This window comes from Panicum hallii, chromosome 9 (genome assembly GCF_002211085.1).
Source record: "Panicum hallii strain FIL2 chromosome 9, PHallii_v3.1, whole genome shotgun sequence".
NCBI lineage: Eukaryota > Viridiplantae > Streptophyta > Magnoliopsida > Poales > Poaceae > Panicum > Panicum hallii.
The window spans coordinates 69177707-69204101 of NC_038050.1; the positions used below are offsets into that span (position 1 = coordinate 69177707).

At 45.5% G+C, this 26395-nt stretch overlaps 5 protein-coding genes across 9 annotated transcripts; 4 read left to right on the forward strand and 1 right to left on the reverse strand.

Annotated features, from left to right (window-relative positions):
• Nucleotides 1–563: 563 nt before the first annotated feature.
• On the forward strand, nt 564–3293 carry LOC112878096. Of its 2 annotated transcripts, none has more exons than XM_025942499.1 (2): nt 564–709; nt 1688–3293. In XM_025942499.1, the coding sequence occupies exon 2, from the start codon at nt 1705–1707 to the stop codon at nt 3025–3027; it is 1323 nt and encodes a 440-aa protein (XP_025798284.1). In that variant the 5' UTR covers nt 564–709; nt 1688–1704; the 3' UTR covers nt 3028–3293. The 2 variants fall into 2 exon arrangements, with proteins under 2 accessions (XP_025798284.1, XP_025798283.1); XM_025942498.1 differs by having other exon boundaries at nt 582–709; nt 1683–3293.
• A 987-nt stretch (nt 3294–4280) lies between these two features.
• On the forward strand, nt 4281–6112 carry LOC112873542 (GPI-anchored protein LLG1-like). 2 transcript variants are annotated; one of them, XR_003224770.1, is made up of 4 exons: nt 4281–5084; nt 5175–5237; nt 5340–5836; nt 5979–6112. XR_003224770.1 is itself a non-coding variant. In XM_025936534.1 (3 exons), exons 1-3 carry the CDS (start codon nt 4688–4690, stop codon nt 5705–5707), a joined length of 828 nt encoding a protein of 275 aa, XP_025792319.1. In that variant the 5' UTR covers nt 4281–4687; the 3' UTR covers nt 5708–5931. The 2 variants fall into 2 exon arrangements, 1 of the variants encoding a protein (XP_025792319.1); XM_025936534.1 differs by lacking the exon at nt 5979–6112 and having other exon boundaries at nt 5340–5931.
• On the forward strand, nt 6064–6766 carry LOC112873543 (photosystem I reaction center subunit V, chloroplastic-like). The gene has a single exon (XM_025936535.1). The coding sequence runs from the start codon at nt 6152–6154 to the stop codon at nt 6572–6574; it is 423 nt and encodes a 140-aa protein (XP_025792320.1). The 5' UTR covers nt 6064–6151; the 3' UTR covers nt 6575–6766.
• Nucleotides 6767–10542: 3776 nt separating this feature from the next.
• LOC112875228 (polyamine oxidase-like) lies at nt 10543–14664 on the reverse strand. 2 transcript variants are annotated; one of them, XM_025938999.1, is made up of 9 exons: nt 14466–14664; nt 14081–14333; nt 13378–13524; nt 13010–13265; nt 11842–11985; nt 11296–11703; nt 11085–11166; nt 10897–10985; nt 10543–10779 (listed from the first exon to the last, which is right to left on the reverse strand). In XM_025938999.1, the coding sequence occupies exons 1-9, from the start codon at nt 14578–14580 to the stop codon at nt 10771–10773; spliced, it is 1503 nt and encodes a 500-aa protein (XP_025794784.1). In that variant the 5' UTR covers nt 14581–14664; the 3' UTR covers nt 10543–10770. The 2 variants fall into 2 exon arrangements, with proteins under 2 accessions (XP_025794784.1, XP_025794783.1); XM_025938998.1 differs by having other exon boundaries at nt 10876–10985.
• A 1844-nt stretch (nt 14665–16508) lies between these two features.
• LOC112878293 lies at nt 16509–26389 on the forward strand. Of its 2 annotated transcripts, none has more exons than XR_003225672.1 (4): nt 16509–17506; nt 25356–25405; nt 25631–25712; nt 25810–26389. XR_003225672.1 is itself a non-coding variant. In XM_025942741.1 (4 exons), the coding sequence occupies exons 1-4, from the start codon at nt 17470–17472 to the stop codon at nt 25994–25996; spliced, it is 378 nt and encodes a 125-aa protein (XP_025798526.1). In that variant the 5' UTR covers nt 16509–17469; the 3' UTR covers nt 25997–26389. The 2 variants fall into 2 exon arrangements, 1 of the variants encoding a protein (XP_025798526.1); XM_025942741.1 differs by having other exon boundaries at nt 25788–26389.
• Nucleotides 26390–26395: the final 6 nt, after the last annotated feature.

The following is a 26395-nucleotide window of genomic DNA, read 5'->3' on the forward strand; positions in this document are numbered from 1 at the left end:
GCTGACCCCCGGCCGCAGTTCTACGACGCTCTTTTCCACTCCACTGGGCTATCTCCAACCCTCGTTCTCTGTATCCTTCTCTATATGCTTTATTTACAGAATTCTCTACAAGATTCTCTCCTCTATATCTCATTTCTCTCCAACAACATTCTCTACGTATTTTGTTCTAAATTTTTATACGTACGTATTTATCATACCTCAAATGCTATGGACATATTTTATTTTTATTTAATTCAGTGTTTAAAACGTAAAGAAAAAATAGAGAAGATGAGAGAGAATCTCTATATATAGAGGAAACCTGTAGCGTTATCTATTTTAGAGTACCATTTAGAGAACGCTGCTGGAGCAATAGAGAACGAAATCTTCCCTATATACAGAACGCTCTAGAGAACACCGTTGGAGACAGCCTTACCAATTCCGGACACTTTTACACAAAGCTTCTAAGGTGGTATGAAATCATATAATAGTCCCAGGCCATGCCTCTCTAGTCTCTAGACTCTCTACGCCTGATTTCAATTATGACATGGCCACCAGGTCTCTGTAGTTTGTGGAAACAACGATGGCCTCTCTGCAAAAAGCAGCGTTCCTTTTTTATATTTGGCCTTTCCCCTCCCGTTCCCGTCTCGCGCACCCAACAGCGAACACTTCCCCACGAAATCCTTCAACAGCGCGTACCTCAGTTCACCCCCGTCAATCCCCAGCGAAGGAGGTAATTACTGCCATTCTCCCCGTAATTTTGCATTACGGAGTTGCTAGTCCCTCTAGTTCGACACCAATATCTGTTCCGAGGCCAGACGATTCCTCACGCCCCGCGTTTGTTGCTCTGTCTGTTCTGATTTGGGGGTTCTGGATCTCCTCCCGCCTGTTTAGCCAAATCCTCAAATTTCTCCAAGAGGACGCGCTAGGAGGATTCCTTTCCGTTACGGATAGGGTTTTTGATAAGCGCAGGAGGTCAAGAATCTCTGTTCTTTGTTGGCTGAATCGAGTATGTAATTCCATACGTGCCTAGCTATTCGTATCCCACGCCAATGTTCTTGCTGTCATTTTGCGTTCGCGCTTTGCCGGCGAATTATCAAATTATGTCTTTGATTCGAGTATTTGGGCTGGACAGCGGGTTCCTGTTGGGTATACCAAATGCAATCACTTTCTGTTCTTCTATAAAAGTTGCAAATCGTCCGGGCTCTTGCTGTTGCGCTGAATATTGGTTCTGTTTGGTCCCCAGTTTGTTCCTAACATGCTCGTACTGTTTCTGAACAAATCAGTACCCGTTACCTTTCAAACACCAGAAATTTCGTCTTTTGCTGCGTTTGGAGGTCTTTAGGCTAAAATTCCTTCAAGTCTGAACCCAAATACATTCCACCTAAGTCACCTTCCAGATTACAGAGCAGCCAGGGACCAAGAGTTGCTTTTAAGCTTTCATCTGCTTCAGTTCTTTAGTAAAATCTAGAAGTAGTAAGCACCTCACCTTTTCAGTTTTACATGTTTACATATGTTGTGCTGCTGTAAGCCCAAGATTCCTCCAATGTAGGTCCAGTCGTTTTAGCTATAAGCTATCTATTGAATTTATGAGTATCAGTTTGACTTATCCTGAACTTTGTACTTCTATTCTTTTACAAGGGTATACAGTTATTTGTTCACACAATATTCTTTCTGATTTATGATTATCTTTTTTCTGTGCGTAGTGCAGTACTTACCACACCTGCAATGGCGGGTTACCATACGGGCCTTGTGCCTGAGCCACAATTGCTGAACATCACTCAGAAGGCCACTAACTTTGTTTCTGACACCACGAGAAAAGACAAACCCATTGGCTACCTGGATGTGTTTGTACATCAGGCACGCGATATCCACAATGTTTGTATCTACCACAAGCAGGACGTGTATGCAAAGTTTTGCCTCACAAGCAGCTCAGATGTTTCATGCTCAACCAAGGTGATTAACAGTGCTGGGCGCAACCCAGTATTTGAAGAAAGCCTACGGCTTGACGTGCAGACTGTGGATGCTTCACTCAAATGCGAGATATGGATGTTAAGCAGAGTGAGGAACTACCTGGAGGACCAGCTCCTTGGCTTTGCCCTTGTTCCTCTGGCAGACATTGTAATGGGTGATGGGAAGCTGGTCCAGGAGTTCTCCCTGACATCCACTGACCTGTTCCATACACCAGCTGGTTTTGTGCAGCTGTCCTTGTCATATGCTGGTTGTTCCCCAGATGTTATCCTCATCTCATCACCCAATAATTCAGTGTCAAGAGCGGCTGATTCTGGAAATGATTATGTAGTTCCTTCTCAGCTTGAAAAGATCGAGTTCCCAGATCTAAATGTCGTGAAGGAGGATGAGATTATGGTCTCAAAGTATCTCGAGATGGGGTCTTTGGACTCTGAGAACCCTATGAAAGCTGAGAATGGCAAGTTGCTGCATTCTGGAAATGATAACGATATTCCTTCTGAATTTGGAAAGGCCGACTTGCCAGAGAACACTGTAAAAGCTGAGAATGGCAAGTTGCTGCAGTTTGGTGCAGCTGTTCCTGGTACTGCAATCTGTGCAGATAAGCTGGAGGAACATCAGGATGAAAGCCCTCTAAGTTGTGTCTCAACAACAGGTTCCTCCACCGCCCTTTCTGCAACAGGACAATCAGTTTCTGAGCCAAGTTCTGAACCTTCGGAGACCACTGTTGAGGCATCCCCAAGACAAAGCCAGAGGGAGAAAAGCCAAGATATTACCGATGGTGAGGCTGATTCTTCTGAAGCACCACCCAGGGATGAAGTTGCCAAGCCTGTGATCAGCATTAATCTTCAGCCGGAGCAGTCAGTTGTCCAACAGGACATAGTTGACATGTACATGAAGAGCATGCAGCAGTTCACAGAATCTCTTGCAAAAATGAAGCTTCCGTTGGATGTTGAGAATAATAGTCCCTCAAATGATGACTCTGACACCATTACGATTGAGAAGCCATCCCCATCCCCATCCCCGTCATCATCCGCGTCAAAGGGTTCTAGGGTCTTTTATGGCAGCAGGGCCTTCTTCTAAGTTTCTGATGCGAAGTAGCGCTAGCTCATTATCTCATATACATACACTTCAGGTTTGTCAGCCATTGGCTGGCATGTATTGACATACTTTCTGTCGCCATAATATACTGCTAGGACTCACTCTTGGTACTGTTCATAGTGCTGTGCTTTGTTAAAAAGGATAATAATTTCAAAATAATATCCTCTCAGAGTTGTAGATTGATCCTATGTACTAATATGTGTCGATGAATATAATAATGGTAATGAAATCAGTTCTGTGCTCGAGTTTGTCTGGAAGTTTGCATGAATTGAATCCATTTCAGAAGGTCCTATGGCTTGCCTGTTTATCAGAATTGCTTCTAGCTAATGCCAGGTCTTCATATGTTCTTGTCAGTTTTATCTTGTCATGAAATGTTTTCTGGGTGAACCATATGCTGCTTCCCAGAAATTGGTGGAGGCACGACCATAACAGAGCAGCAATGCACTAACATACTAAACAATCTATTTTCATCAAGAACCTGATGCTCTCTGATGAATTGGTGTTGCTAATATGGAAGCCTCGAGCAAGTGCGGTAGTATTTGATACTGCAGGTACGGTAGTATTGGGTGTAGCAACTAAGGATGCAGGCGTGTATCGAATAGTATTTTTTGTCAGCCAATTAATTACGATGGTATGTTGCTCTAGTTCATTTTCTCCTCCCATATATATCAACTTTTTGGATCGACTTGCATCAGCGTCGTCAGAAAAGTACTAGCGAGCTGTAGTTTGCAAGCCAGGCCCAAAGAACTAGCGCAGCAGCATCAGCAGCGGGGCAGCAGGCCTACACGTTGCGCCCATGATGCGGCACACACGAGTGCATGACTGCGTGAAATATCTTTGTGTTTTTGGCAGTGAATTGCCAGAGTTTCTTGGTGGTTCATGCACATGTTGTGACAAGGGTGGTTGCCTCGGGTCTAACAAAGGCCATGGAATGATCCTGCGATTTTGAAGGTACCTCTAAATTGCAAACCATGTCTTATATAGGTGCCTGCTTTTTCGATACATTGTTGGGCCTGCTCAACATAACTAGTGAAATGTTTGGGACAATGCTTTCTTCTGTCAGGGGAGATGTTCTGTTTCAACTTTCAAATCCTCTTAGAGGACAAATAGTATGATCGACGCAAGACTTACAAAGATGAACTCACTAGTGGCAAATTAGGGAACTGCTAAAACGAGGGTTTCTCCCCTCTCTAATCGAACCTCAGCATCATGTGGTAGTCGGCATAGGAGTAAGATGATCGTTGAACCGTAAGCTGTCTGGATTAACTGATGAGCCTGAAGCTGCCAGCGCCATTTTTGACCCGAGTTCTTGTCAGCCCTGTGCGTCAAAGACAACGTCGCCGTGGTGCTAGCTGGACGCAGATGATCAATCAGCGTCTGGTCTCGGTGGCGGACCCAGCGATTCTACGGAGCCTGGATGGAATAAGCTACAACTAAGAAATCACTGATATTGAAGACTGTCAATGCACAAAGTCTCCATGGGGCTCTCGCCGTCGAGCCCGGGCGGCCGCCCGGGGTCGCCGTGCCTTGGGACCGCCGTGATGTTCTGTAGTTGCTAGCACTAGCCTCCTTCTGTTGATACACTCTGGTCCCCATGGGCTGTAAGAATGACACAGCTTTTGCCGTGCTACCTTCTCTGTAAATGCAGCGGTTGACGCCATTGGAGTACAGAAGCATCTTCACGAGCATTTCTGACCGTCCAAGGCACCTGCTATTTTTGAAACGCTCCGTGCCCATATGGACACGCCCCGCGCGCGCCGGCGCCAAACTCTTGCCGCGCGCCTCCGCATCTTCCTCCCTCCGCCTCCCGCACGCCCGCGTCGGTTACCCCCTCCTCGCGTCCTCCGGGCCAATCGCCACCCTTCCTCCGCTTCTCCCTCCCTCCCTTTCTCTTCCACGGACACACCGGAGGAGGAGAAGGGCCATCGATCCGATCGGGGAGGAGGCGTGGCCAGCGATGGGTCTCCTCAGGGGCGTCGCGCTGCGCGTGGCCGTGCTCGCCGCCGCCGTCGGCTTCGCCGCCGCCGGGTTCATCTCAAGTCGGTCGCATTCCGTTACGGCGTCGCCGATCTGGTTTCAGGTTCTTAGGTTGATCCACTAATGCCACCGCCGTTTCGCCGTGGATGCAGATGACGCGCTGCTGGAGCGCGGGCACGACACCACCGGCCGGAGCCTGCTGCAGGCCAAGAAAGGTGAGCCTGCGCTGCCACCTCTGGCGTCTCTCTTCTCGATCCGTGCCGGCCGGCCGTTTGATCTCTGGGCTTCTGCCGCGAACGGTTGATTCCCCACTGCAGATTGCCCGGTGAGCTTCGAGGGCGCCAACTACACGATCATCACGAGCCGGTGCAAGGGCCCGCTGTACCAGCCGAGCCTGTGCTGCGGCGCGCTCAAGGACTTCGCGTGCCCCTACTCCACCTACATCAACGACGTCACCACCAACTGCGCCGCCACCATGTTCAGCTACATCAACCTCTACGGCAAGTACCCGCCGGGCCTCTTCGCCAACACCTGCCACGAGGGCGACAAGGGCCTGTCGTGCCCGGAAGACACGCCGCAGGTGCAGCCGGGCCAGAAGGCCTCCGGAGCGGCCGCCGTCGCCGCGCCGGCTGCGGCCGTGGCGTTGGCGGCCGCACTGGCCGTGTCATCGATCATGTCGTGCTGAGGCCAGGAAGGCTGTGGGGACGTGACTGTGTAACCAACCCTGTGCTTCTGTACCACTTGCCGCTGGATGAACGGGTTTGCAGTTATATGCATGTGTGTATACCTGAATTTCGAGAAGGGTGGTAGACAGGTAATGCTAATCCAACTTAGTCACTGTTCTTTCACCTCCTGAACATGAACATGGTAAAATTCCTTCAAATGCATGATGCAACACGCGATTCGGTTACAAGGCTGAAGATTTTGTTGTCGTCCCTGAGGTTTTACTTTTACAGGGGCTCTGATTAGGCTCAATTTGCGAGTGCCGTCCCTTCTGGAAAAAAAATGGCTTATAGACTGCCAATTTTCACACACAGTTCATTTGCTAACCAAGCAGCACGTTAGATCAAGGACACCGCGCACCCGAGCCCCTCCCCGATCCCCAAGAGCAGCCGAGCAGCAGCGAGCCATGGCCACGTCGACCGCCGCCGTGCTGTCCCCGCCGTCCGTGGCCGGGCTCCGCCTGGCGCCGTCGCCCAGGGCGCGCGTGTCGTTCCGCGCGGCGCCGGCGAGGCGGTCCGTGGCGGCGCGGGCGGAGCTGAGCCCGTCGCTGGTGATCAGCCTCAGCACGGGGGTATCGCTCTTCCTGGGCCGCTTCGTCTTCTTCAACTTCCAGCGGGAGAACGTGGCGAAGCAGGTGCCCAAGCAGAACGGCAAGACGCACTTCGACGCCGGCGACGAGCGCGCCAAGGAGTTCGCCGCCCTGCTCAAGTCCAACGACCCAGTCGGGTTCAACCTCGTCGACGTCCTCGCCTGGGGCTCGCTCGGCCACATCGTCGCCTACTACATCCTCGCCACCTCCAGCAACGGATACGACCCCAACTTCTTCTGAGCGCGGGCCGTTGTTCCTGACCGGCTTGCTGTAATCTACGACTCAGTCAGTGTGTGTTGGTGTTGCTGCGTGTTGGTGATGTATCTGGTGCCGGAAAGATTGGTTAATTTGGACAAGTAGTGCAACTGCGTGTGTATATTGCCGCATAAATTTGGTCTTCATCTGTCTCTGTGAATTCAGCTACTTCCACCCTTCCAGTATGTCTCGTAAAATACAGTTAAAGCATCTCCAACCATGAGTTCTATATTTGGATCCTATAATTTGTATTAGGCACATATTTAATGTGTTTATGGTCAAAAAAAAAGCTTATACTCCAACAGCGGGGTCTCAAATCATATCATTTATAACTAATTGGGAAAAGATTGGAATGGAGGTATTGGGGAAAGAAGTCTTTGTCAGTTAGATTTCGTGGCAAAAGGGAGATAGGACCCAACCAATTGAGTCATATATCTAGCACCCGGGAGACTGAGTTCTAAATTGATTTGCCAGTTTTTTGTAAAATAAGACTTCTGTTGGAGGCTATTTTTTTTCTCTTAAACCCTATATTTTAAGATAGGATCTAATTAACTCCTATTAAAGATGCTCTAATCTAATCTCCTTGACTGCCTCGCGAATCGCCGACTCATCCAATCCAAACAAACAGCGGCAACTCCGTTTTCTCTCTGTCTCCGATCCGACCTCGACGTGGGGGGAGCGAACAAATAAAGGCAACGGTAATTTGCCTCAACGTCTGATATGTAAAGTTCAAAATTCATCAGTTTATCTTATTGCCTGATGCGTTATTTGCAGTCTGCACAATCTTCAGACTTGAGAATCCATTATCCATATCTCCATCACGGGTATTAATTTAAGACAAGCGGTTTTTGCAACTTGGTAATTTACTAGTTTTGTGGAGTTGATCTTGTATGGCATTACATTTACTAAATTACTAATTGTATTTTCAAAATTTTCAGAGCTTCCATGTCTACTGAAAGTATGTGTCAGAGCGTGCAAAAAGAAAAAAATATGAAACAAGTACTACTATTTTTAATTAATATTATTGTTATTGGGCCTCTTATTTTAGTTTCGCTCCGGGCCATCAAAATCTCAGGACCGGGCCTGACTGACGGTGTGCTGAAAAAAAAAAGGACTGGTGAATCCGTTTCCCTCCCGTCTAGTCTACTGACGCGAATGGAACTGGAGATGGTTTCCACCAAAGGTTGCCCCCGTATAGCCGTGCTATACCGGCACTGCTAGTTCCAAAAAAACAAAAATGGAGCGGATCAAAAGCGATCGGCAAGATGGCAACTCGTACGCCGAACTCCAGATTGGCACCGGCTTGGAAGTTCAATCTTGAGAGAATTCCTTATACCATACTATAAAAGTTGCTTATTCCTTCTTTGTCCCTCAAAATATTTTTCTTCCCTATTTGACCCCAAATCCAAATTTGATTCCCTATCTGGCACTACCGTGTGTTTTAACGGTTCATGGTATTAAATTGGGCATGAAAAGACCATTTTGCCCCCGATGTGTGCAGAAGAGTTTTGCGTCCAATAAATTTATAGAAAAAAATCAGCAGGTTGGTTTATATATTTATACATATTCAATCATCCTTTTGGGCTCTTGTTTTGTGGATATAATAATAATTTCGGCATATTTTTTGCTGTTTACCATGCTTAATCAGGTATAAATTAACGATCAGGCAAAATCATGCTTGCAATACATCAGAATAGTTGAAATATAAATTAACGACCAGATAAGCACTTTCAAATAATGTTCACACAATAGATTCAAACATATATAATGTCTAGCTGTCCACACACATCACATGTCCAGATACATCCGTTTCAAGCTGTCTACACACATCACATGTCCAGATATATCCATTTGAACTAAGAAAGCGATACATATCCGTTTTGCTGTTTACATAAGGAGCATGCATACATATTGTTCAAAAGGAACTAAGAAAGCGATAAAAATCACAAGATGAGAAGTCTTTTGCTTCTTGTGCTCATGGCAGGACTTGCAGGGAGCCATTTTTTGCTTCTTGTGGCCATTGCTGGACTGTCTAATGCCAGCATAGGTTGGATTGTCTTTTTTGGGTACCTCCTTTCTTTTCCTCTTTGCTGTTGCCTTTGCCGGAGCAGCTGTTTGCTCAACAGAATCAGGTTGATTTGATCCACTTCTTGACCTACACCTGTTCATGTCTGGCAGCAGCAAGTTTAGAGAAAATAAATCAAATAAAAATAGCAGCAAAGCACAAGGTGTGATCAAAATTTCAGAACCAATGTAGCTACCTTTTGATGTTCCAGAATCAGAGTTAGCATTGTTTTCCACTTTCTTAGAGTCACATGTTGTGCCCAAACTTTGCCTATAATAACAGAGAACTAAATTTAAAATGAAAGAAATAATTTACATATAAACATAATAACTCAAGAAGTAGAATAAACAAGTAGTGCTACCTTTTTGATGCTTGAGAACTAGGGTAACCTTTTTCCCCTTTGGCTTAGTTGCAGTTTCCAAGATTTGACGAGACAATTGAAAATTAGAGGCCTGTTTGGAGTGCCGCCCAACCCGCCACGGCGTGCCTAACCTGTGGCGCTCAAAACGGCCACCACACCTGCGGCGGAAAAAGTGTGGCGCGCCATGGCGGGTGGGGCAGCACTCCAAACAGCCCCTAGATCTGCTGTCTAAAACCTTAAATTCATGAACATAAAGTGTAGAATATTTTACCTTGGTGGAAAAGTCATAGAGAATTGTGGTGCTTCAACCTCAAAAGGCATAATGGAAGACTGATTTGATTTGACGGTTTTCTTCTTCTTCTTTAGAGATCCTCTACATTAGCAGTAAAAAAGTTCTGTAATCAACATATGTGCATACTTATAAAAAAAATCAGATACTTATAAAAAAATCAGTACAACAATCATTGCAGCAATTGAGTACCTAACGCCATCATTGCAGCAATATCTTCTGGATTACCCTTCTTGCACTTGTGCCAATGATGCTCATAACCAGAACAAATAGGACATTTGTGCTGGACTTTTGTGCTTTTCTTCTCAGTACAACCCTTATGCCGCTCGGTCCTAGGTCTACCAGCTGTGGCTTTTAGTAGTGGAGGACGCATATAAATCCATGAGTAGATTTAGGCCACTGGCTTTTGTTAGTAATTGCTGGAATTAGTTGACTATAAGCTGCTCTAAATTTCTCAGTGGAGTAATACAAGTTCACATATTTTTTTCAGAGGAGTATTGCTAAGTTGGGTGATAAATACTATTGCATGCTTGCAAGGAATGCCAGAAACTTACCATTATCTACATGAACATGTCTTCTCATTTAAATTCACCACAAACCTAAAGCCACGGCCTCCCAATGCTGTAACTTCAGCCACTTCTTTTGAGCATTCAACCACCTCCAAGTTCAATTCTCTACTCTTTTCATTCAAGTTCTTAATTATGTGAGGTAGAATCAAGTCATTTAATTTCTTTGTTTATTTGTTCTGAACACTTTGTTTATTTGTTCTAAACTTTGTGCAGGTTTACTGGTTAACCAATGGAGGTGGAACTGTCCAAGTCCTCATCACGCATCATTAGAATGCGATTGATGCACAGCGACGCATCTTTAATTTGCGATCGATGCCCCCCCAACCGATAACATGATCTTCAGCGGAGCGGTGAGTTCTTCGTGGGTCCCAAGAATTTATTGCCGTCGCCGTCTCTCTCTCTCTCTCTCTCTCTCTAGTTGTGGAAATTCTTCTTCCTTTGTTTCCTCAGATTGACAATAATGACACGCCCCGTCGGCATGAAGCGAGGATATTGTGCCAGACCAGACCGATTTTTATTATTTGTTTCAGGGATGGGATAATCATCAGAGCAGATCCTTGCTTGGGTCGATGTCGATAGGCCCATGGTTTACGATCGTCCTCTGATCAGTGAGTGATAACGAACCGAAATGATTGAGCGGATCCAGTGCGAATATGAAACGTGTAGACGTTAAGCAAAACCAGCAAACAGGAGCAGAGTGTCTGTGCTTTTTATTACGCAGGCAGAAAAATACATCCGAGAACACAAGACAGAAACGTATGAACAACCGACTGGGAAGCGAATGAAAGCCTGAAAAAAGGCACCCACAGAAACCATGCATGCATCTGATGAGCAGCTTATTATTAGTCCGTGGGTGAGCCGGTGTGGTGGCGGGGCAGGTTATTAGCTCATCGTCATTCATTTAGCCTGCAGTGAAAAAGTTTTACTGTTAGTCCAGCTGGTCGTGCCGGCGCGGCACTAATTAATGATATGAGGGGAGCTAGCTGCTGCCGTCATTTTTACCTCTGCAACCTTTCCGTTTACCTCTGCAGCTTGGTTGTCGTACTTGCCACGGACCTTGTACTCCTCGTTCCTGAAGATGCGGTTGATCAGGATGTTCGCAGAGTCGACACCTGAAAAACAGCTCTCAGCGCCGCATAAGCAGCTAGCATATACAACTTTGCATTAGGAAACAAAGACATACTAAAGAGACGAGGCCAAAGACTCGAGACCTGCAAGGTATGCTCCATGGACATAGCCGTTGTAGTGCTCGCTGGTGTGCTCACCGGTGAAGTAAACCCTCCCAACCGGCGCCTTTTTTTTGTCAGAACAGAAAAGAGTAGTATAGAAAAAAAATCAACACACGGTTAATATAATAATTTGATCGTCAGGTAATAATAAGAATAATCGAGGTTTCAGGTTTGGCTATCAATAGGTAAATACCCTGAGCTGGTCGTATTCGTAGCGGTTGACGCCGATGGGCCAGTTGGAGTAGGAGCCCTTGAAGAACCGGTTGGACCACCAGCGCGGCACGTAGATGTCGGTGGCGTCGGGGACGTCGGCGTCAGGGAACATCTTCCTGAGCACGGCGACGGCCTCCGCCTTGGTGACGTTGTCGGGCTGCTGCTCGATCCGCCGCGACTCGTCGTCGGTGACCGTCACCAGGAGCACGTTGGCACCCGGGTACTCCCGTTCGAACGACTGCCACATGCCGTAGTAGCCGCGGCGCCGGCTCGCGTACACGAAGAACTGCTTGCCCTCGCCCACGGGCCAGAACCGCCGGGGGAACTTGAGGAAGATCTTGGTGTACACCGCCATGTCGAACCGGTAGATCGCCGCGATCTTCCAGAACTGCAGGTTTAGTTTGCATTGGTTTCATATCCGTTCGCGACCAATCATGCGTGCATTCATGGAGCTAGCTGCTAATAAACTAAATTGATTAAGTAATCGAAAATTCATTCAGATAATTTAAAAGCGACCGGAACTGACAGGCAGCTGGGGCGTGAACTGAATGAGGTCGCTCTGCAGGACGCCCAAGCTGGTGGAGACGACCACGAAGTCCGCGCCGTACGACGAGCCGTCCTCCGTCTTCACCACCACACCTCGGTTGTTGTAGGCGATCCGCCGCACCACCTGCATATACCATATCCATGCGTGCATGTATAATTAAATCAAACTCGAATCGATCCACGGCTTCCCATCGATCAGTTTTAATCAGGTAAAAACCACTTAGATTTGATTCTTAAGAGGTGTTTAGATCCAAGTGCTAATACTCAAAAGTGCTAAAGTTTAGCACTAGCCCATTCAAATAGGAGTGCTAATGGGATGTGCTAAATTTTAACCAAGATTTAAAAATTTTAGAAAAAATATGAGTACAAATAGATGCTAAACTTAGCACTCAACTTAAACTCGTCCAAGCAGATCTTTACGTGTACTGAGCCGCGTGCTTCATTTCTCCACCACGTGGTTTCATAGCTTTACTAACGATGGGAAAATGGAAACCTACCGAGTGGGACGTACGCGTAGCCTCCTGCAACCCAGCTAACTAGGCTGATTGCATAAATGCGTATGATGATTAGTGGCCGTTGTCTTTTCTTTTTTCAATGTTGCTTGGGCCATTTCTTTGTCTTTTTTTTGTCGTTAGAAATTCAATATTATATTTCTTTCAGTATTTAGATATAATTAATGGTCGTTTTCGACAGCGATGTATCATTCCACGGATCAATGTCACAGACATGTACTACTCATGTGGCTGGTTCGTTCTCCATTTATTAGTCGTAATTCTGTTTCAATCTCGTTCTTCCGTCCAGAGATGTTCCGCTGATCTTTTCTGCATAATTTTTCACAGATACTTCCTCTATTTTTATTTACATATCGTATTAGGTTTGTCCTAAATTAAACCTAGCTAACTTTAATCAAGTGTATAGAAAAATATAGCAATAATTATACTATCCAACATATGCACTGTCAATACATACTTCCAACGTATGCACTATCAATGCATACTTCATGGTGGATTCAATAAAATAATTTTTTTATAATTGTAAATATTATTATTATTTCTATAAATTTGGTTAAAATTGATCAAATTTGACTTAGATCAAATCTAAATACGATATGTAAATAAAAACAGAGGAAGTAATAATAAACACCGCACCTTGTTGAGCAGGACCCTTCGGTCGGAGATTGCGCCGTTGGCGTCGGTGGAGAGGTAGGAGCTCCCGACGTAGTGGATGATGGACTCGAACCCCCGCTGGTCGGCGACGAATTGGCTGTCTTCGCCGAAGTCGGCGTCGGTGGGCAGCGGGTTGGTGTTCTGCAGGCTGGTCACGCGCGGCGGCTCCGCGAACTCGTAGTCGTAGATGAAGTAGTCCAGCGCCATGTCCACCGGCGTCGCAGGCCCGTTCGGCTGGCTGCACGTACGGCCCGCCCGATCAAAGCACAGTACCAGCAGCTAGTATCTAGCGCATGCATCATATATGCAGCATCGATCAGGATACATAGGCACATAGGCGATCGACGTACTGATTGAACAGGCGTTGCATGGCCAAGACGGAGATGTCGTCGCGGCCGCTGGGGTCCATCATTTTGGTAAGGTTGGCACCCATGTCGTCCACCTCGTAGGCACGATCCATCCTCTGCTGCACGTAGTCCTCGTCGTAGAGGCCACCGCTGGGCAAGGATGGAAACAGAAAACAAACAAACTGACGATTCAAAATGGTGTGGCAGATTGAAAACGTACGTACATGAAGCAGAGTGAATCAATACAGATGCATGTTTTCATATATTTTCTTCAATTAAGGTCGAGACCACCGGTATTATATCAGTCCATTCTCGATCGATCGTCTGTTGCAATCAATGCATGTGATTCTGATCAGGCTTACTTGCAGCTTCTTTTCTTTCAACTCCTTTAATTTGGCAAATGTCTTGGTCATTGCACAATGCATCATTTGATATCGTTCATCGTTCTCCTTTACTTGAGGAGGAATATCTCGTCCATCGTCAGGTTACTGGCCAGCTCATTATATTGGCTGGCCGGCCAAACATTTTTTTTTCAGTGATAATAAGATCTCGACCAGGACCACGGGCATATTAACTGTGGTTCGTTCAATCCGGACAAGATGAAGATCTCTTACTGTTATTATATAGGTGCATCATATATATGCAGGTTAGGTAAATTAAGTTTTATTTTTTGAGCAAACATGAAATTTTAAATTAAGTTTCGTACTCCTCCTTGTAGACGTTGCCGACGACGCTGTCGAAGTCGGAGTAGAAGTTCCTGAGCTTGAGCGTGGAGTTGACGATGGGCCAGATGGGGTTGACCTTGTCGCCGCCGACGCCCTCCACCCAGTTGGCCCCGATCTCCACGTTGAGGCCGCCGAAGTTGTGCTTGTGCATCCGCCCGCCCACGCGCTCCGTCGCCTCCAGGATCAGCAGGTCCCGGACACCCGACTCCCACAGCCGCTTCCCCGTCGAGATCCCTGCAAGTGATCAATAATGCATGTGATGATCGCAGTGGCATGCATCTCTCGATCATGACGACGAACGAAGCCATGCATGCATGAACACAAGCACGCCCGTGCATATATGCATGGTTGATTATTGGTTACTACCGGACATGCCGGCGCCGACGATGATGACCCTTGGCCCGTAGGCGTCGGCGAGGGAGGCGTACTGTGCCGCGACCAGCAGCACCGCTGCTAGAGCGATCACTACGGAGGGCTTCATTTTCCTCCCTAGCTCTTCTCTCTACCGAGACGAAGAGCGTAAGAGACGCGACTGTATGGTGGTAGTAGCTCGCAGAGACCTTGCGGCCACTCAGCGTGCGCTTATATACGCGCGCGATTGGTGGAGTTTTCCTCCAGAAATTTTTGATCGTCGAGAGGATAATTAATAAAATGTGTGTGTTCTGTGTTAATTTTCGAAAACATGTAGGGTCTACATGCTCAACAGGGCAACAGAGCTATATAAATTTGATCATATCCTACCACTATAGCATGATGGAGTAGTGGACAAGAATCGCAATAACGACATTGAGGAAATTTTCTTGGTGGAGAAAAAAAATCTCGAATGTAACATGGAGAGAGCTCTCCCGATAACAATTGATGGAGAGCCCTTACCTCACTGTTCTTGTATGTTGCATGGGAGAGGGGGAAAAATAACACAATAATGACATCAGCACATAAAAATTAGTTTTAAATCTAAAAATTTGTAGTTTCATAGCCACACATTCAAATCAAAGTACGATTGAACAATTGAGTTCATTACAACAAGTCTAACAAGAATCAAAACAAGATCTCGCTTAAATATATTTTGGTCAAAATAGTGATGCTACTATTTCTTAAAAATAAATCTTACTTCCTATATCATAGTACTTTATGTCATGTACATTATTAATAAGTTTCTTCCTGCTATGAATCACAAAGTTAATTTTCTTATTCATAAGTTACATTTTACGGACCACAAAGTTATTTTCATAGACAATAATATTACTTTTTATTAATTTTGACAGAGTACAAAGTTACAAGCACGGATTGCAAAGTTACTTTTTCTAATATTCATTTACGTTTTCTTAACTTTCACGGAGTACAAAATTAGCTTTTTAAATACGTGCTTAAAAATAAACCAACTTTTACATTTAGAAATGTGGTAGGACAGACTCTCCATTTCAAGAAAGTTTCGAAGGCTCTTCCTTCAAGACTAGGAATAATTGAGAGCAAAGTTTCGAAGGCTCTTCCTTGAAGACTAGGAATAATTGAGAGCCCTCTGCATTTAAATTTTCCGATTTCATCATTGATGTCTTTGCCACCGCCTTGGTGCAATCAACAAGAAACCAAACCTAAAATACACCATGGTATAAGCTGTGGTCGGGCGATCCTTACAAAGTAGTCCTGAAGACCTGAAGTTGTCCTGTGTATCAAAGAACGAGCTGAGTAACTTGTGGGTTGGAGAAATCTTTCATGCAAACTCTTGTGGATCTCCTTTTCTTTTTTTACAACGTGGACCTTTTCTCCCACTCTCTTTTGAGTGGCACACGTTGCATGTTTTTGAAGGTTGTCACATTCTGCTGTCCTCGATCGTCCATGCATGCCTGTCCAAGACAGAGAAAACAACTCCGGCAGAAATCGCTAGGCAAAGATACATATATAGGCACGGCCTGGTTCTGGGAGACGCGGCGACGTGGAAGGAGGCGTCTCCATGCGCGTCCCGCCACGTTACAAAAAGAAAAATCTGGACGAACCTACTGCACGTGTCGTCAACCGGAGGCGGGCGCGCACCGACGTCGTCGTCGTTTTTTCCATTTCATCGGGCGACTGGCTGGCTGCCAGGTGCGCCCGCGTATGCTTGCCGCTAGCTGGCGTTCACGGCGCTGTCGCCTATATTTGTTGCGCTTGGGCGGTCGGTGCCTTCATCGATTGGATCGGGGCAACGTGGATCCAGAAAATCGTAGGCCGGGGTCCATGCAAATTAATCGGTTCGCGCGGTTTCCTTGTCACGAATTGAATTCCTGGTTGGGGCCGGGCAGGGCAATCATGCACGCAGATGCTGTTATCTTGCTTGAAAAAGACCTGAATAATGCGCACGTGTTCTAGTGCAACGCGCGATGTTAATTATATTGTTACAAACTCATCACAATCTTACGAGGAAGTAAACAATCACCAAAGTCTCCGCCTCGTCCTTCCCACCGGCGGCCGTGGGGAGCCATGAGCCATGGCTGCTGAGTGTGCTGAGGTAGACCAATAGTATTGATCATGTCTTTGCACTGATGCATGAGCAAAGAACAGAGAATACCGCACTTGAGAAAGCCAGGAGGGCAGCGAGATAGGCAGGGAACACTTAGGTGCTCCATGTGGGCAAAGCGTCGAGCGCCGCCTCCTACCGGCACACCAGTCAAGCGCACGTACAAACCGGCGAGAGAGATGGTGGCATTTATGGATAGAGCAGGGGGAAGGACGAGCACCTTGCAAGTGGCATGCACGAGGCTGGCCAGGGGACGCCGGGACGGTGGCTGGAGCTGAGCGAGTAGAGTACTTCGGGGAGGAAGCATGACGCTGTGCGCAACCAGGGAGCAGCGGCGCGTGACAGAATCCAGAAGAAGGCAAGGCTAGGCGCGTGGATTCAATGGTGGGCGAGCGCGGAAGGCACGGCGGCGGGGCGCGCCGGTGGCAGGAGGAGCTCGTCGCGGTTGCCATGCCATCGGTAGGAAAATATTTACAGATAACCCCTCAAGAATTTACATATACACCTCTAGATTGGTTGTGATTAATAATCGTGATCCAAATATTTGCATATCAACCCCTATACTTTAAATATTCCCTCTGATTTGGATCGCGATTATTCCGAATATTTACAAATTGACCCCTGGTTTTGGTTGGATCCTGCTCTCGCCGCCCTGTCCGTCCGCCGCCGGCCGCGGCTGCCGCCATTCCGGTGGGAATCACGATGAACAATACCCTGCTCTTCCTCCTGGAGCGAGCAAGCACGGAGGCGAGCCAGTCCGAGCAGCCGCAGGCAGCAGTGGCGACTCGATGCTAGCTGTTGGTCCGCAGGCAGCAGGCACGGCTGTGCCCCCCGGCTGACGAGGGGCGGGCCGAAAGCTGAATTGCCGGAAGTGCCATGAGAAGCTACGGGGGACGAGACAGAGATACCCAAGGTAACCACAATTTCTTCCGTGAAGATTGGAAATCGATGCTGCACTTGTTTCTTTCTTTTACCGCCATTGCTGCAGAGTGCAGATTAAAAGATGCACAGGTAAAAAGACATCGGTTCATTGATTTCAACGTAAATGATCAATCATCACAATGTGATGTGTCAATGTTAATTTCATCCTGATGAATTGTAGAGAAACGGGTAGGCTACGCTAGCATTACTACCGCATATATCCAAGATACTTGCGAGTAGAAGATCATAGATCGTTACCACTAGACGCGCAGCGCAGCGGAAAAAGTCGTGCGTCGATGTAGAGGAAGTAGTCGATCACGTCCCACGAACCGAGCTCCTCGTCCTTGATCCCAGCAGCCGATCAGCAGCAGTCGCAGCAGCGCCTCCACGGAGTCCACACGTACGGGGATGAAACGCCGTGCGTCGGTGTGCTAGCACCGCACACACGGCAAGGGCGGCGGCCGAGAGAGGGAGGGGCGACGGCTAGGGAGGTGGTGCGGCTCACAGGTTGTCACGCCCCCTTTAGCCCCTCCCTCGTATATATAGGGCGTACTAATGGGCTTCTATCTCATAGGCCCATTAGTAACCCTAATCCCTCTTGGATCAATATCCTCTTGGGCCTTTAAACCGTATTGTGATGATGGACTCTTGGGCATATCACCAACAATCTCTCACTTGCACCGGAGACAATCGTACAGGCAAGCTTTCAAACATTCCAAACCCCTTAAGTGTGTGACCCGTTAGGTTCATGTGTAGGTGGTCGTGATCGGAAATCATTTCCGAATCACAAGTCAATAGCGGCACCTAGCAGGGTATAGTGACTCACAAATACACATAAAGATCATATCGGCCGAACCTTAGATATACTCATACACCGATCCCTTTGCCACACGATACCAGTCAAGCTCAAGGCGAGATGCGTGCCACCTTTGTGATAGCTCGACCATTCTCTCGATCTAATAGTGGATTCTATTAATAACTAACCTTTAGTCATAATGATTAACTCTTTAATCACTTTGGCATGGCCGTGCACTTTCAAATCCAACTATCTCGAGGGGTCCAGAGATATCTCTCCCGTTATCTAGGAGGGGCAAATTCCATCTTGATCCGCTCACATCCCATTCCATGTTTCATGACACACCTGTAAGCTACTTTTGTAACTACCCAGTTACGGAGTAGCGTTTAGCAGTCCCAAGATGCACCACTACACACAGTGAGAAATAATGGCGATCTCAGGTCTAAGGATCCAGTAGGTATAACACTCAAGAACAACTGATGGCACATACAAAATAACAATCCCAACATTGTCTTGGAGTGGATCAATCCAACACCATGTTCACCAACATGTGTCCACATCATTAATCCGATATCTCCATATCCATGATCCGTGAAACATGATCATCAATTAATGCATGTGCTAGTCTCAACGTCGTTGTTGTCCCACATAACGACATAAACTAGGGATAATTTAGAATCATATCATTGTCAACAAAGAGTTTCACGAACAAGTCACGTACTTGATAATCAATGTAAAATAATCATCCATGGAACAAATAATAATTATTCATCATTACATAAACATACTCATGATACAAAATCTCCCATGCACACTAGAATTACTGATATAAGTATCTAATACCCATAGATCTCATGTGTGCCTCATGCTTTGGTTGTGGGAGAGGCTTCATCAATGGATCAGCAACGTTTGAATCCGTGTGCACCTTGCAAACCTTCACATCACCTCTCTCAACAAAGTTAGGGATGAGGTGATACTTCTGCAGTATATGTCTAGATTTCTTGGTTGTTCTAGGCTCCTTTGCTAGTGCAATGGCACCACTATTATCACAATAGAGGTCCACTGGACTGGACGCATTAGGAACAACACCCAAGTCAGAAACAAACTTTCTGATCCAAACAGCTTCTTTTGCAGCTTCGTAAGCTGCAATATACTCGGCCTCTGTCGTCGAATCAGCCACCGTATCTTGCTTGGAACTCTTCCAGCTCACTGCCCCCCCATTGAGGCAGAAAACAAAACCGGATTGCGATTTGGAGTCATCTTTGTCTGTTTGAAAACTAGCATCGGTGTAACCCTTTACAAGGAGCTCATCTTCGCCTCCAAATATTAGGAACATATCCTTAGTTCTTCTCAAGTACTTAAGGATACTCTTTACAATTGTCCAGTGAGCTTCACCGAAATCTGACTGAGACCTGCTCGTAACACTTAGAGCAAAGGAAACATCTGGGCGCGTGCAAAGCATAGCATACATGATCGACCCTATGACTGAAGCATAAGGAATCGTACTCATCCTCTTTTGCTCATCAGGTGTCGTAGCACATTGACTCTTGCTTAGAGTAATGCCATGTGACATTGGCAAGAAACCTTTCTTGGAATCCTGCATATTGAACCGATTCAATATCTTGTCAATGTACGTGTCTTGGCTTAATCCAATTAGCCTTTTTGATCTATCTCTATAGATCCTAATACCCAGAATGTAAGCCGCCTCTCCTAAATCCTTCATCGAAAAACTCTTTTTCAATGAGGTTTTAACGGCTTCAAGCATTGGAATATCATTTCCGATCAGTAACATGTCATCAACATATAGGACCAGAAACACAAGTGCGCTCCCACTAGCCTTTTTGTAAACACAAGGCTCATCTTCATTCTTGATGAAGCCAAACCCTTTGACTACTTCATCAAAACGAATATCCAACTCCGAGATGCTTGCTTCAATCCATAGATGGACCTCTGAAGCTTACATATTTTCCCAGCATTTTTAGGATCGACAAAACCTTCAGGCTATGTCATATACACATCCTCACTTAGATGTCCATTAAGGAAAGCGGTTTTGACATCCATTTGCCATATCTCATAGTCATAATATGCGCCAATTGCTAGGAGAATCCGAACAGACTTTAGCATTGTGACGGGCGAAAAGGTTTCCTCATAGTCAACACCTTGAATTTGTCGGAAACCTTTCGCCACCAATCGTGCCTTATAGATGTGAACATTTCCACCCATGTCTAATTTTTTCTTAAAAATCCACTTACAGTCGACAGGTCTTACACTGTCAATTTGATCGACCAAGTTCCAAACTTGATTATCATGCATGGATTTTAACTCGGATTCCATGGCTCCAAGCCATTTGTCGGAGTCGGATCCTATCATTGCTTCTTTGTAGGTCAAGGGCTCATCATTTTCCATCAATAATACGTGGCGCTCCTCTGTAATAAGGATGTTGAGCTTGTCAGTAGCGCGACGTGCCCTTATAGACCTTCGTGGGACTGGTGCCTCAACTACGGGTTGTGCAACATCTTGCACATCCCGTGGATCTTCAGTGGGTGCTGAAACAATTTCGGGTGTTTCCTGAATTTCTTCAAGTTGCACCTTGCTCCCACTAAATCCTTTTGAGAGAAATTCCTTTTCTAAGAAAACACCATTGCGAGCGACAAACACTTTGCCTTCCGCCTTATTATAAAAATAATATCCTTTGATTTCCCTAGGATACCCCACAAAGAAGCATTTGTTTGACTTTGGAGTGAGCTTATCTGAGATCAAACGTTTGACATAAGCCTCACATCCCCAAACTTTGAGAAAAGATAATCCGGGACGCTTCCCAGTCCATATCTCATATGGTGTCTTCTCAATAGACTTACTTGGAACTCTATTCAGTGTGAACGCAGCAGTTTCAAGAGCATAACCCTAAAATGATAATGGAAGATCAGCTTGGCTCATCATGGACCTAACCATGTCCAACAAGGTTCGGTTCCTCCGTTCGGATACCCCATTCCATTAAGGCGTTCCGGGCGGAGTTAGCTGCGGAATAATTCCACATTGCTTCAAATGATCACCACATTCAAGGCTCAAATATTCTCCTCCACGATCAGATCGCAGAAATTTAATTGTCTTGCCTAATTGATTTTGTACTTCATTCTGAAATTCTTTGAACTTTTCGAACGATTCAGACTTGTGCCTCGTTAAGTAGATATAGCCATATCTACTAAAATCATCAGTGAAAGTAATAAAGTACTGAAAACCACCTCTGACTATTGAGCTCATTGGTCCACATACATCGGTATGTACAAGTCCTAACAAGTCGCTCGCCCTCTCACTATGACCAGTGAAAGGCGCTTTGGTCATCTTTCCAAGCAAACAAGACTCACATGTGTCAAATGATTCAAAATCAAATGAGCTTAACAATCCATCTTTATGGAGTTGTTCAATGCGCTTCTCATTTATATGACCTAAGCGACAATGCCAAATAAAAGTGGGATTCAAATCATTTGGTCTAAGCCTCTTAGTATTAATGTTACAGACAGATTTATCCTCAAGATCAAGAACATATAATCCATTCACCAATGGACAATGAGCATAAAAAATACCATTGCAAAAAATAGAACAACGTTTGTTCTCTATTATAATCTTAAAATCATCAACTTCTTCCAAACATGAAGAAGAAATAATATTCTTGTTCAAAGCAGGAATGCAATAACAATTATTTAATTCCAAAACTAATCCGGAGGGTAGAGACAAGTGGTAGGTGCCGACCGCCAACACCGCAACCTTTGCGCCATTGCCGACACGAACGTCCAACTCGCCTCTTGCAAATCTTCTAGTCTCACTTAGACCCTGCAACGATTTGCAAGTGTGAATCATCGATCCAGTATCAAATACCCATGATTCACTGGAAGATAATGCAATATTAATTTCTGTAATATTTATACTTGAAGTGCAAGTCTCACTTCTCTTCTTCTTCTTCTTTTCTTCCAAGTACTTCTTGCAGTTCCTAGATCAATATCCCTTTTCATGACAGTGGAAGCATTCATCCTCAGAAGTAGGGCCAGATTTGGCCTTAGGTGCTGGCTTTAGCTTAGAGCCCGAGAACTCACCATTGGAACTCTTTTCCTTGCCTTTACCTTTGGGATTAGGAGGCGTCCAACGCTTCCTCTTTTTGTTCCCCTTCTGAATCATCATCACATGATTGGGATTCTTCTTAATATTCTCCTCTGCTGTCTTTAGCATCCCATGCAACTCACTCAATGTTTTATCCAAGCCATTCATCTGAAAGTTCATGATAAAAGGCTCATAGCTCGCCGGGAGCGACTGGAGGATAACATCAGTAGCCAAGTCTTGGTGAAGTTCAGAACCAAATTTGTCCAAAGTCTCAATGTAACCAATCATTTTGATCACATGAGGCTGATCGGGCTACCTTCTGGCAGCTTGCATGCAAACAAGGACTTTGAGATATTGAACCTCTCAGTCCTGGCTTGGTTCTGAAACATCCCACGCAGCCCCTCGATCATGGTGTGAGCATCCGCATGCTCATACTGCTTCTGCAGATCAGGGGACATGGTGGCGAGCATCAGACAGCTGACATCAAGTGAGTCATTGCAGTGCTTCTCATAAGCTCTACGATCAGCAGCAGTTGCATTGTCAGGGAGATCATCAGGATATGACTGCTCAAGAACATACTCCCTTTTCTCTTGCCTGAGAACAATTCTCAGGTTGCGGTACCAATCAATAAAGTTTGTTCCATTCAACTTTTCTTTCTCAAGAACAGAACGCAAATTGAAAGCGGAATTGTTACTGGCAGACATGATCTACAACATTAAAGTAAAGCAAGATTTCAGCACTAAGTTTATGTAAAGACTTTCATTAACTGATTTAATAAAAGACAACCTACTATATCAAAGTTATCTTCCCTCTAATGACATATAGTGGTTCAAGATCCATAATCACTAAAATCCTAGTGAGCTTTAGCATCACGGCTAGAAAAATAGTGATACAGGTAAGCAACAAATTACTAATCACATCTCTATGCGACTCTTGTTTGTTGGGTGGCATCCAATGCCCCGGCCCCAACCCTATGCCTTAAAGCCCAAAACTGTTTTGATAGCTTTATTAAGTAAACCAATACTATGCTTGTGAATGTCCGACATCCACCCTATACAAAAGTGATAGCTGAGGGTACTCTACTTTGGTAAACCTACCACACAACGATCAAAATTTATAGGTGCAGCTATTGGTAAAAGGTATAAAAAACTCAACCTTTTCTGAGGGAAGTTATTCTATCATGATTAAAACATCCACCATATGTAAAAGCATGAAAGAATAGTATGACAGAAAAATAGTATGGCCTCTTGCATCACAATGGGCTCCATCGCCATGGCTCCAAGGTGACCTCCGTTGCCATCCGTCCTGTCTTGTAGTGATCATCATCGCCATCATGATTGAAGCCTCCATGAAAAGATACTAAGCTACTACATCTAATAGCTAGTGAAATAATTACATGAGGATTCAAACATCACAAGTCGACACGCAGGTCGTTATACAATAATGGTGCAACCTCAACCCGGTTGTGTTAACTTGCGACACACAGGCCGCACAAATCATCACATGACATTGAGGCCATACCATTCACATCACACCCCGCAAAAATAAGTTAGGCGTACGACGTGTTCTACCAAAATAGCGCTTAGGAAGCCGCTATAGCGAGAAAGCAACGGCGGTACCAAAATAGCGCTTAGGAAGCCGCTATAGCGAGAAAGCAACGGCGGTCAGATCTATGGAATCCTAATAAAATCTCATCAGAGTGATAGCATCACCTCAAATCCGAGCCATTCATAATGCCTCAATTTTCACTAGGTCAACCACATTGACCGTGCAAACTTTGCACTTGAGAAGACTGCATCTACACATGACCTCGATCCGTTGGTTCAATCTGCTGACTATGCACACAGTTAGTCCCTGATGGTGATTCCAGCCGGTAGGGACATGCTGTATGCATAACAGAGAAAGAACACAAACTAATCTTTTATCACATACCGTGCAATCAACTCGCTCCAGTTTTAACCCCTTATGACCAATTGATCTAATCAAACCGTGCAAAAGTAATAGATCCAATCTACTACAACAACATATCACCTATATGCTAATGATCCAGACAAAAAACTATGCAAGATGGCTCTGATACCACTGTAGGGAAACGGGTAGGCTACGCTAGCATTACTACCGCATATATTCAAGATACTTGCGAGTAGAAGATCATAGATCGTTACCACTAGACGCGCAGCGCAGCGGAAGAAGTCGCGCGTCGATGTAGATGAAGTAGTCGATCACGTCCCACGAACCGAGCTCCTCGTCCTTGATCCCAGCAGCCGATCAGCGCAGCAGTCGCAGCAGCGCCTCCACGGAGTCCACACGTACGCGGATGAAACGCCATGCGTCGGTGTGCTAGCACCGCACACACGGCAAGGGCGGCGGCCGAGAGAGGGAGGGGCGACGGCTAGGGAGGCGGCGCGGCTCACAGGTTGTCACGCCCCCTTTAGCCCCTCCCTCGTATATATAGGGCGTACTAATGGGCTTCTATCTTATAGGCCCATTAGTAACCCTAATCCCTCTTGGATCAATATCCTAGAGCCTTTAAACCGTATTGTGATGATGGGCTCTTGGGCATATCACCAACATGAATTGCACAGAGTAGAGCAATACCTGCTCCAGTTCACATAGACGTACAAGCTGAGCAACTGAACCTCTGCTTTTGACTGAATGAACCACTCAATATCACTACAGGTTTAAGTGAATGGTCGATGGTGATTCCATGTAGTAACATCAAACGCTACTATTCAGATGCACCTGTGGTCCTTAGGAAATATAGAACTGAGAAGAAAAGTAGGTAAAAGATGGATGCAGAAGACGCTGTTGTTTTCAGTAGAAGCAAACAAGATCAAGTTTTCCCTTTTGGCATTTCCTTGTTGATACAAGGGTCATCAATTATTGGGTAGCAATATGCATCATCGCTGATGATGTCGATTCGGTGTAATCGTTTTTTCGTCTTCTTCAGGGACACGACTACATTCCACATTGACATCCTTTTCTGGGTTCCTGCAGCAGGTAGTGTAAAGCCATGCAATTTTTTTTTGTGTCGTTCAATATCTGAAGCTTGAACTAACATCTTGAGCTCTCACTCAAGAAGTCAAGCTACTGGTTCAATTGCTAAGATATATAACCTCTGTCGCCTAGGAGACCCAAAACCTATTATAGTTGTCACACTTCTCAGCTCTTGCGTCATCCCTTTTGCGTTGTATAACAACCAGTGAACATCATGTTCCATATCAGGTCGGATTTCATTTCTTTCTCAACTTCCTTCTTACAACTTTGGGGGTTGTCCGGGCCCAAAAATCAGCCATGTCATGCGAGTGTAAGATCATCATATTAGATTCCCTTGGTATTACATTGACATCCATTCCAAATTTATCATTTCATCACTCTCCAGCTGATGAAGAACTTCTTTTAAGTCTTGAAGAAATCAAGAAAATAGCAGTGGTGCTAATATTGCCATCAGAAACCGTGTGGTCGTGCTCCTGCAAGCAACATGTTGAGGTCCATGGCAGCCAAATAATTCCTGCTAGCAATTGGATGTTGTACTCTGAATGCCTGAACCGGCCCAGCCGTCATATTATTAGTCCAGCATTGTGTGTATGATATATATCATTTCAAGGTTCTGCAACTGGTTTACCACCGGTGAGTTCAGTCTTCAAAGGATACTTAGCACTAGTGCTAATATTGCCTAGTGTCAATCCCTAGTGTCGTCAGAAGATTGTTGGGAGTTTGCTGGAACGTTTCAGGGACTGCAATCTGCCCTCATTTCCGTAGTATTGCAGAACTTCCTCATAAGATACAACTTATATCCAAGCTACTGAAAATTTCCTTCTGCATTTTGCTCAGGCAAATACTGCTCGTTTGTAGATTGTTACTGACTTCCACGATTCTTGAATGGTTGGAAAAAGAAAAACTGCCATGCGTTTTGCAGTTGTGCTCTTCTGAATCCGAGTATGCAATCTGCTGCCCTTTTCTTCTTTGCTCTTACTGATCAAATTTCTC

What these genes read in the sequence shown, in the direction of transcription:
- LOC112878096 (XM_025942499.1), top strand. Translation starts at nt 1,705, where the DNA reads ATGGCGGGTTACCATACGGGCCTTGTGCCTGAGCCACAATTGCTGAAC.
- LOC112873542 (XM_025936534.1), top strand. Translation starts at nt 4,688, where the DNA reads ATGCAGCGGTTGACGCCATTGGAGTACAGAAGCATCTTCACGAGCATT. An exon ending in CGCCGCCGGGTTCATCTCAA is followed by an intron (nt 5,085 to 5,174) that starts GTCGGTCGCATT and finishes CCGTGGATGCAG; the next exon opens with ATGACGCGCTGCTGGAGCGC. An exon ending in CCTGCTGCAGGCCAAGAAAG is followed by an intron (nt 5,238 to 5,339) that starts GTGAGCCTGCGC and finishes TCCCCACTGCAG; the next exon opens with ATTGCCCGGTGAGCTTCGAG.
- LOC112873543 (XM_025936535.1), top strand. Translation starts at nt 6,152, where the DNA reads ATGGCCACGTCGACCGCCGCCGTGCTGTCCCCGCCGTCCGTGGCCGGG.
- LOC112875228 (XM_025938998.1), bottom strand. Translation starts at nt 14,580, where the DNA reads ATGAAGCCCTCCGTAGTGATCGCTCTAGCAGCGGTGCTGCTGGTCGCG. An exon ending in ATGCAACGCCTGTTCAATCA is followed by an intron (nt 13,266 to 13,377) that starts GTACGTCGATCG and finishes CCGTACGTGCAG; the next exon opens with CCAGCCGAACGGGCCTGCGA. An exon ending in AGTTCACGCCCCAGCTGCCT is followed by an intron (nt 11,704 to 11,841) that starts GTCAGTTCCGGT and finishes CTAAACCTGCAG; the next exon opens with TTCTGGAAGATCGCGGCGAT.
- LOC112878293 (XM_025942741.1), top strand. Translation starts at nt 17,470, where the DNA reads ATGAGAAGCTACGGGGGACGAGACAGAGATACCCAAG. An exon ending in ACGAGACAGAGATACCCAAG is followed by an intron (nt 17,507 to 25,355) that starts GTAACCACAATT and finishes CGTCTTCTTCAG; the next exon opens with GGACACGACTACATTCCACA. An exon ending in TTTCTGGGTTCCTGCAGCAG is followed by an intron (nt 25,406 to 25,630) that starts GTAGTGTAAAGC and finishes GTTCCATATCAG; the next exon opens with GTCGGATTTCATTTCTTTCT.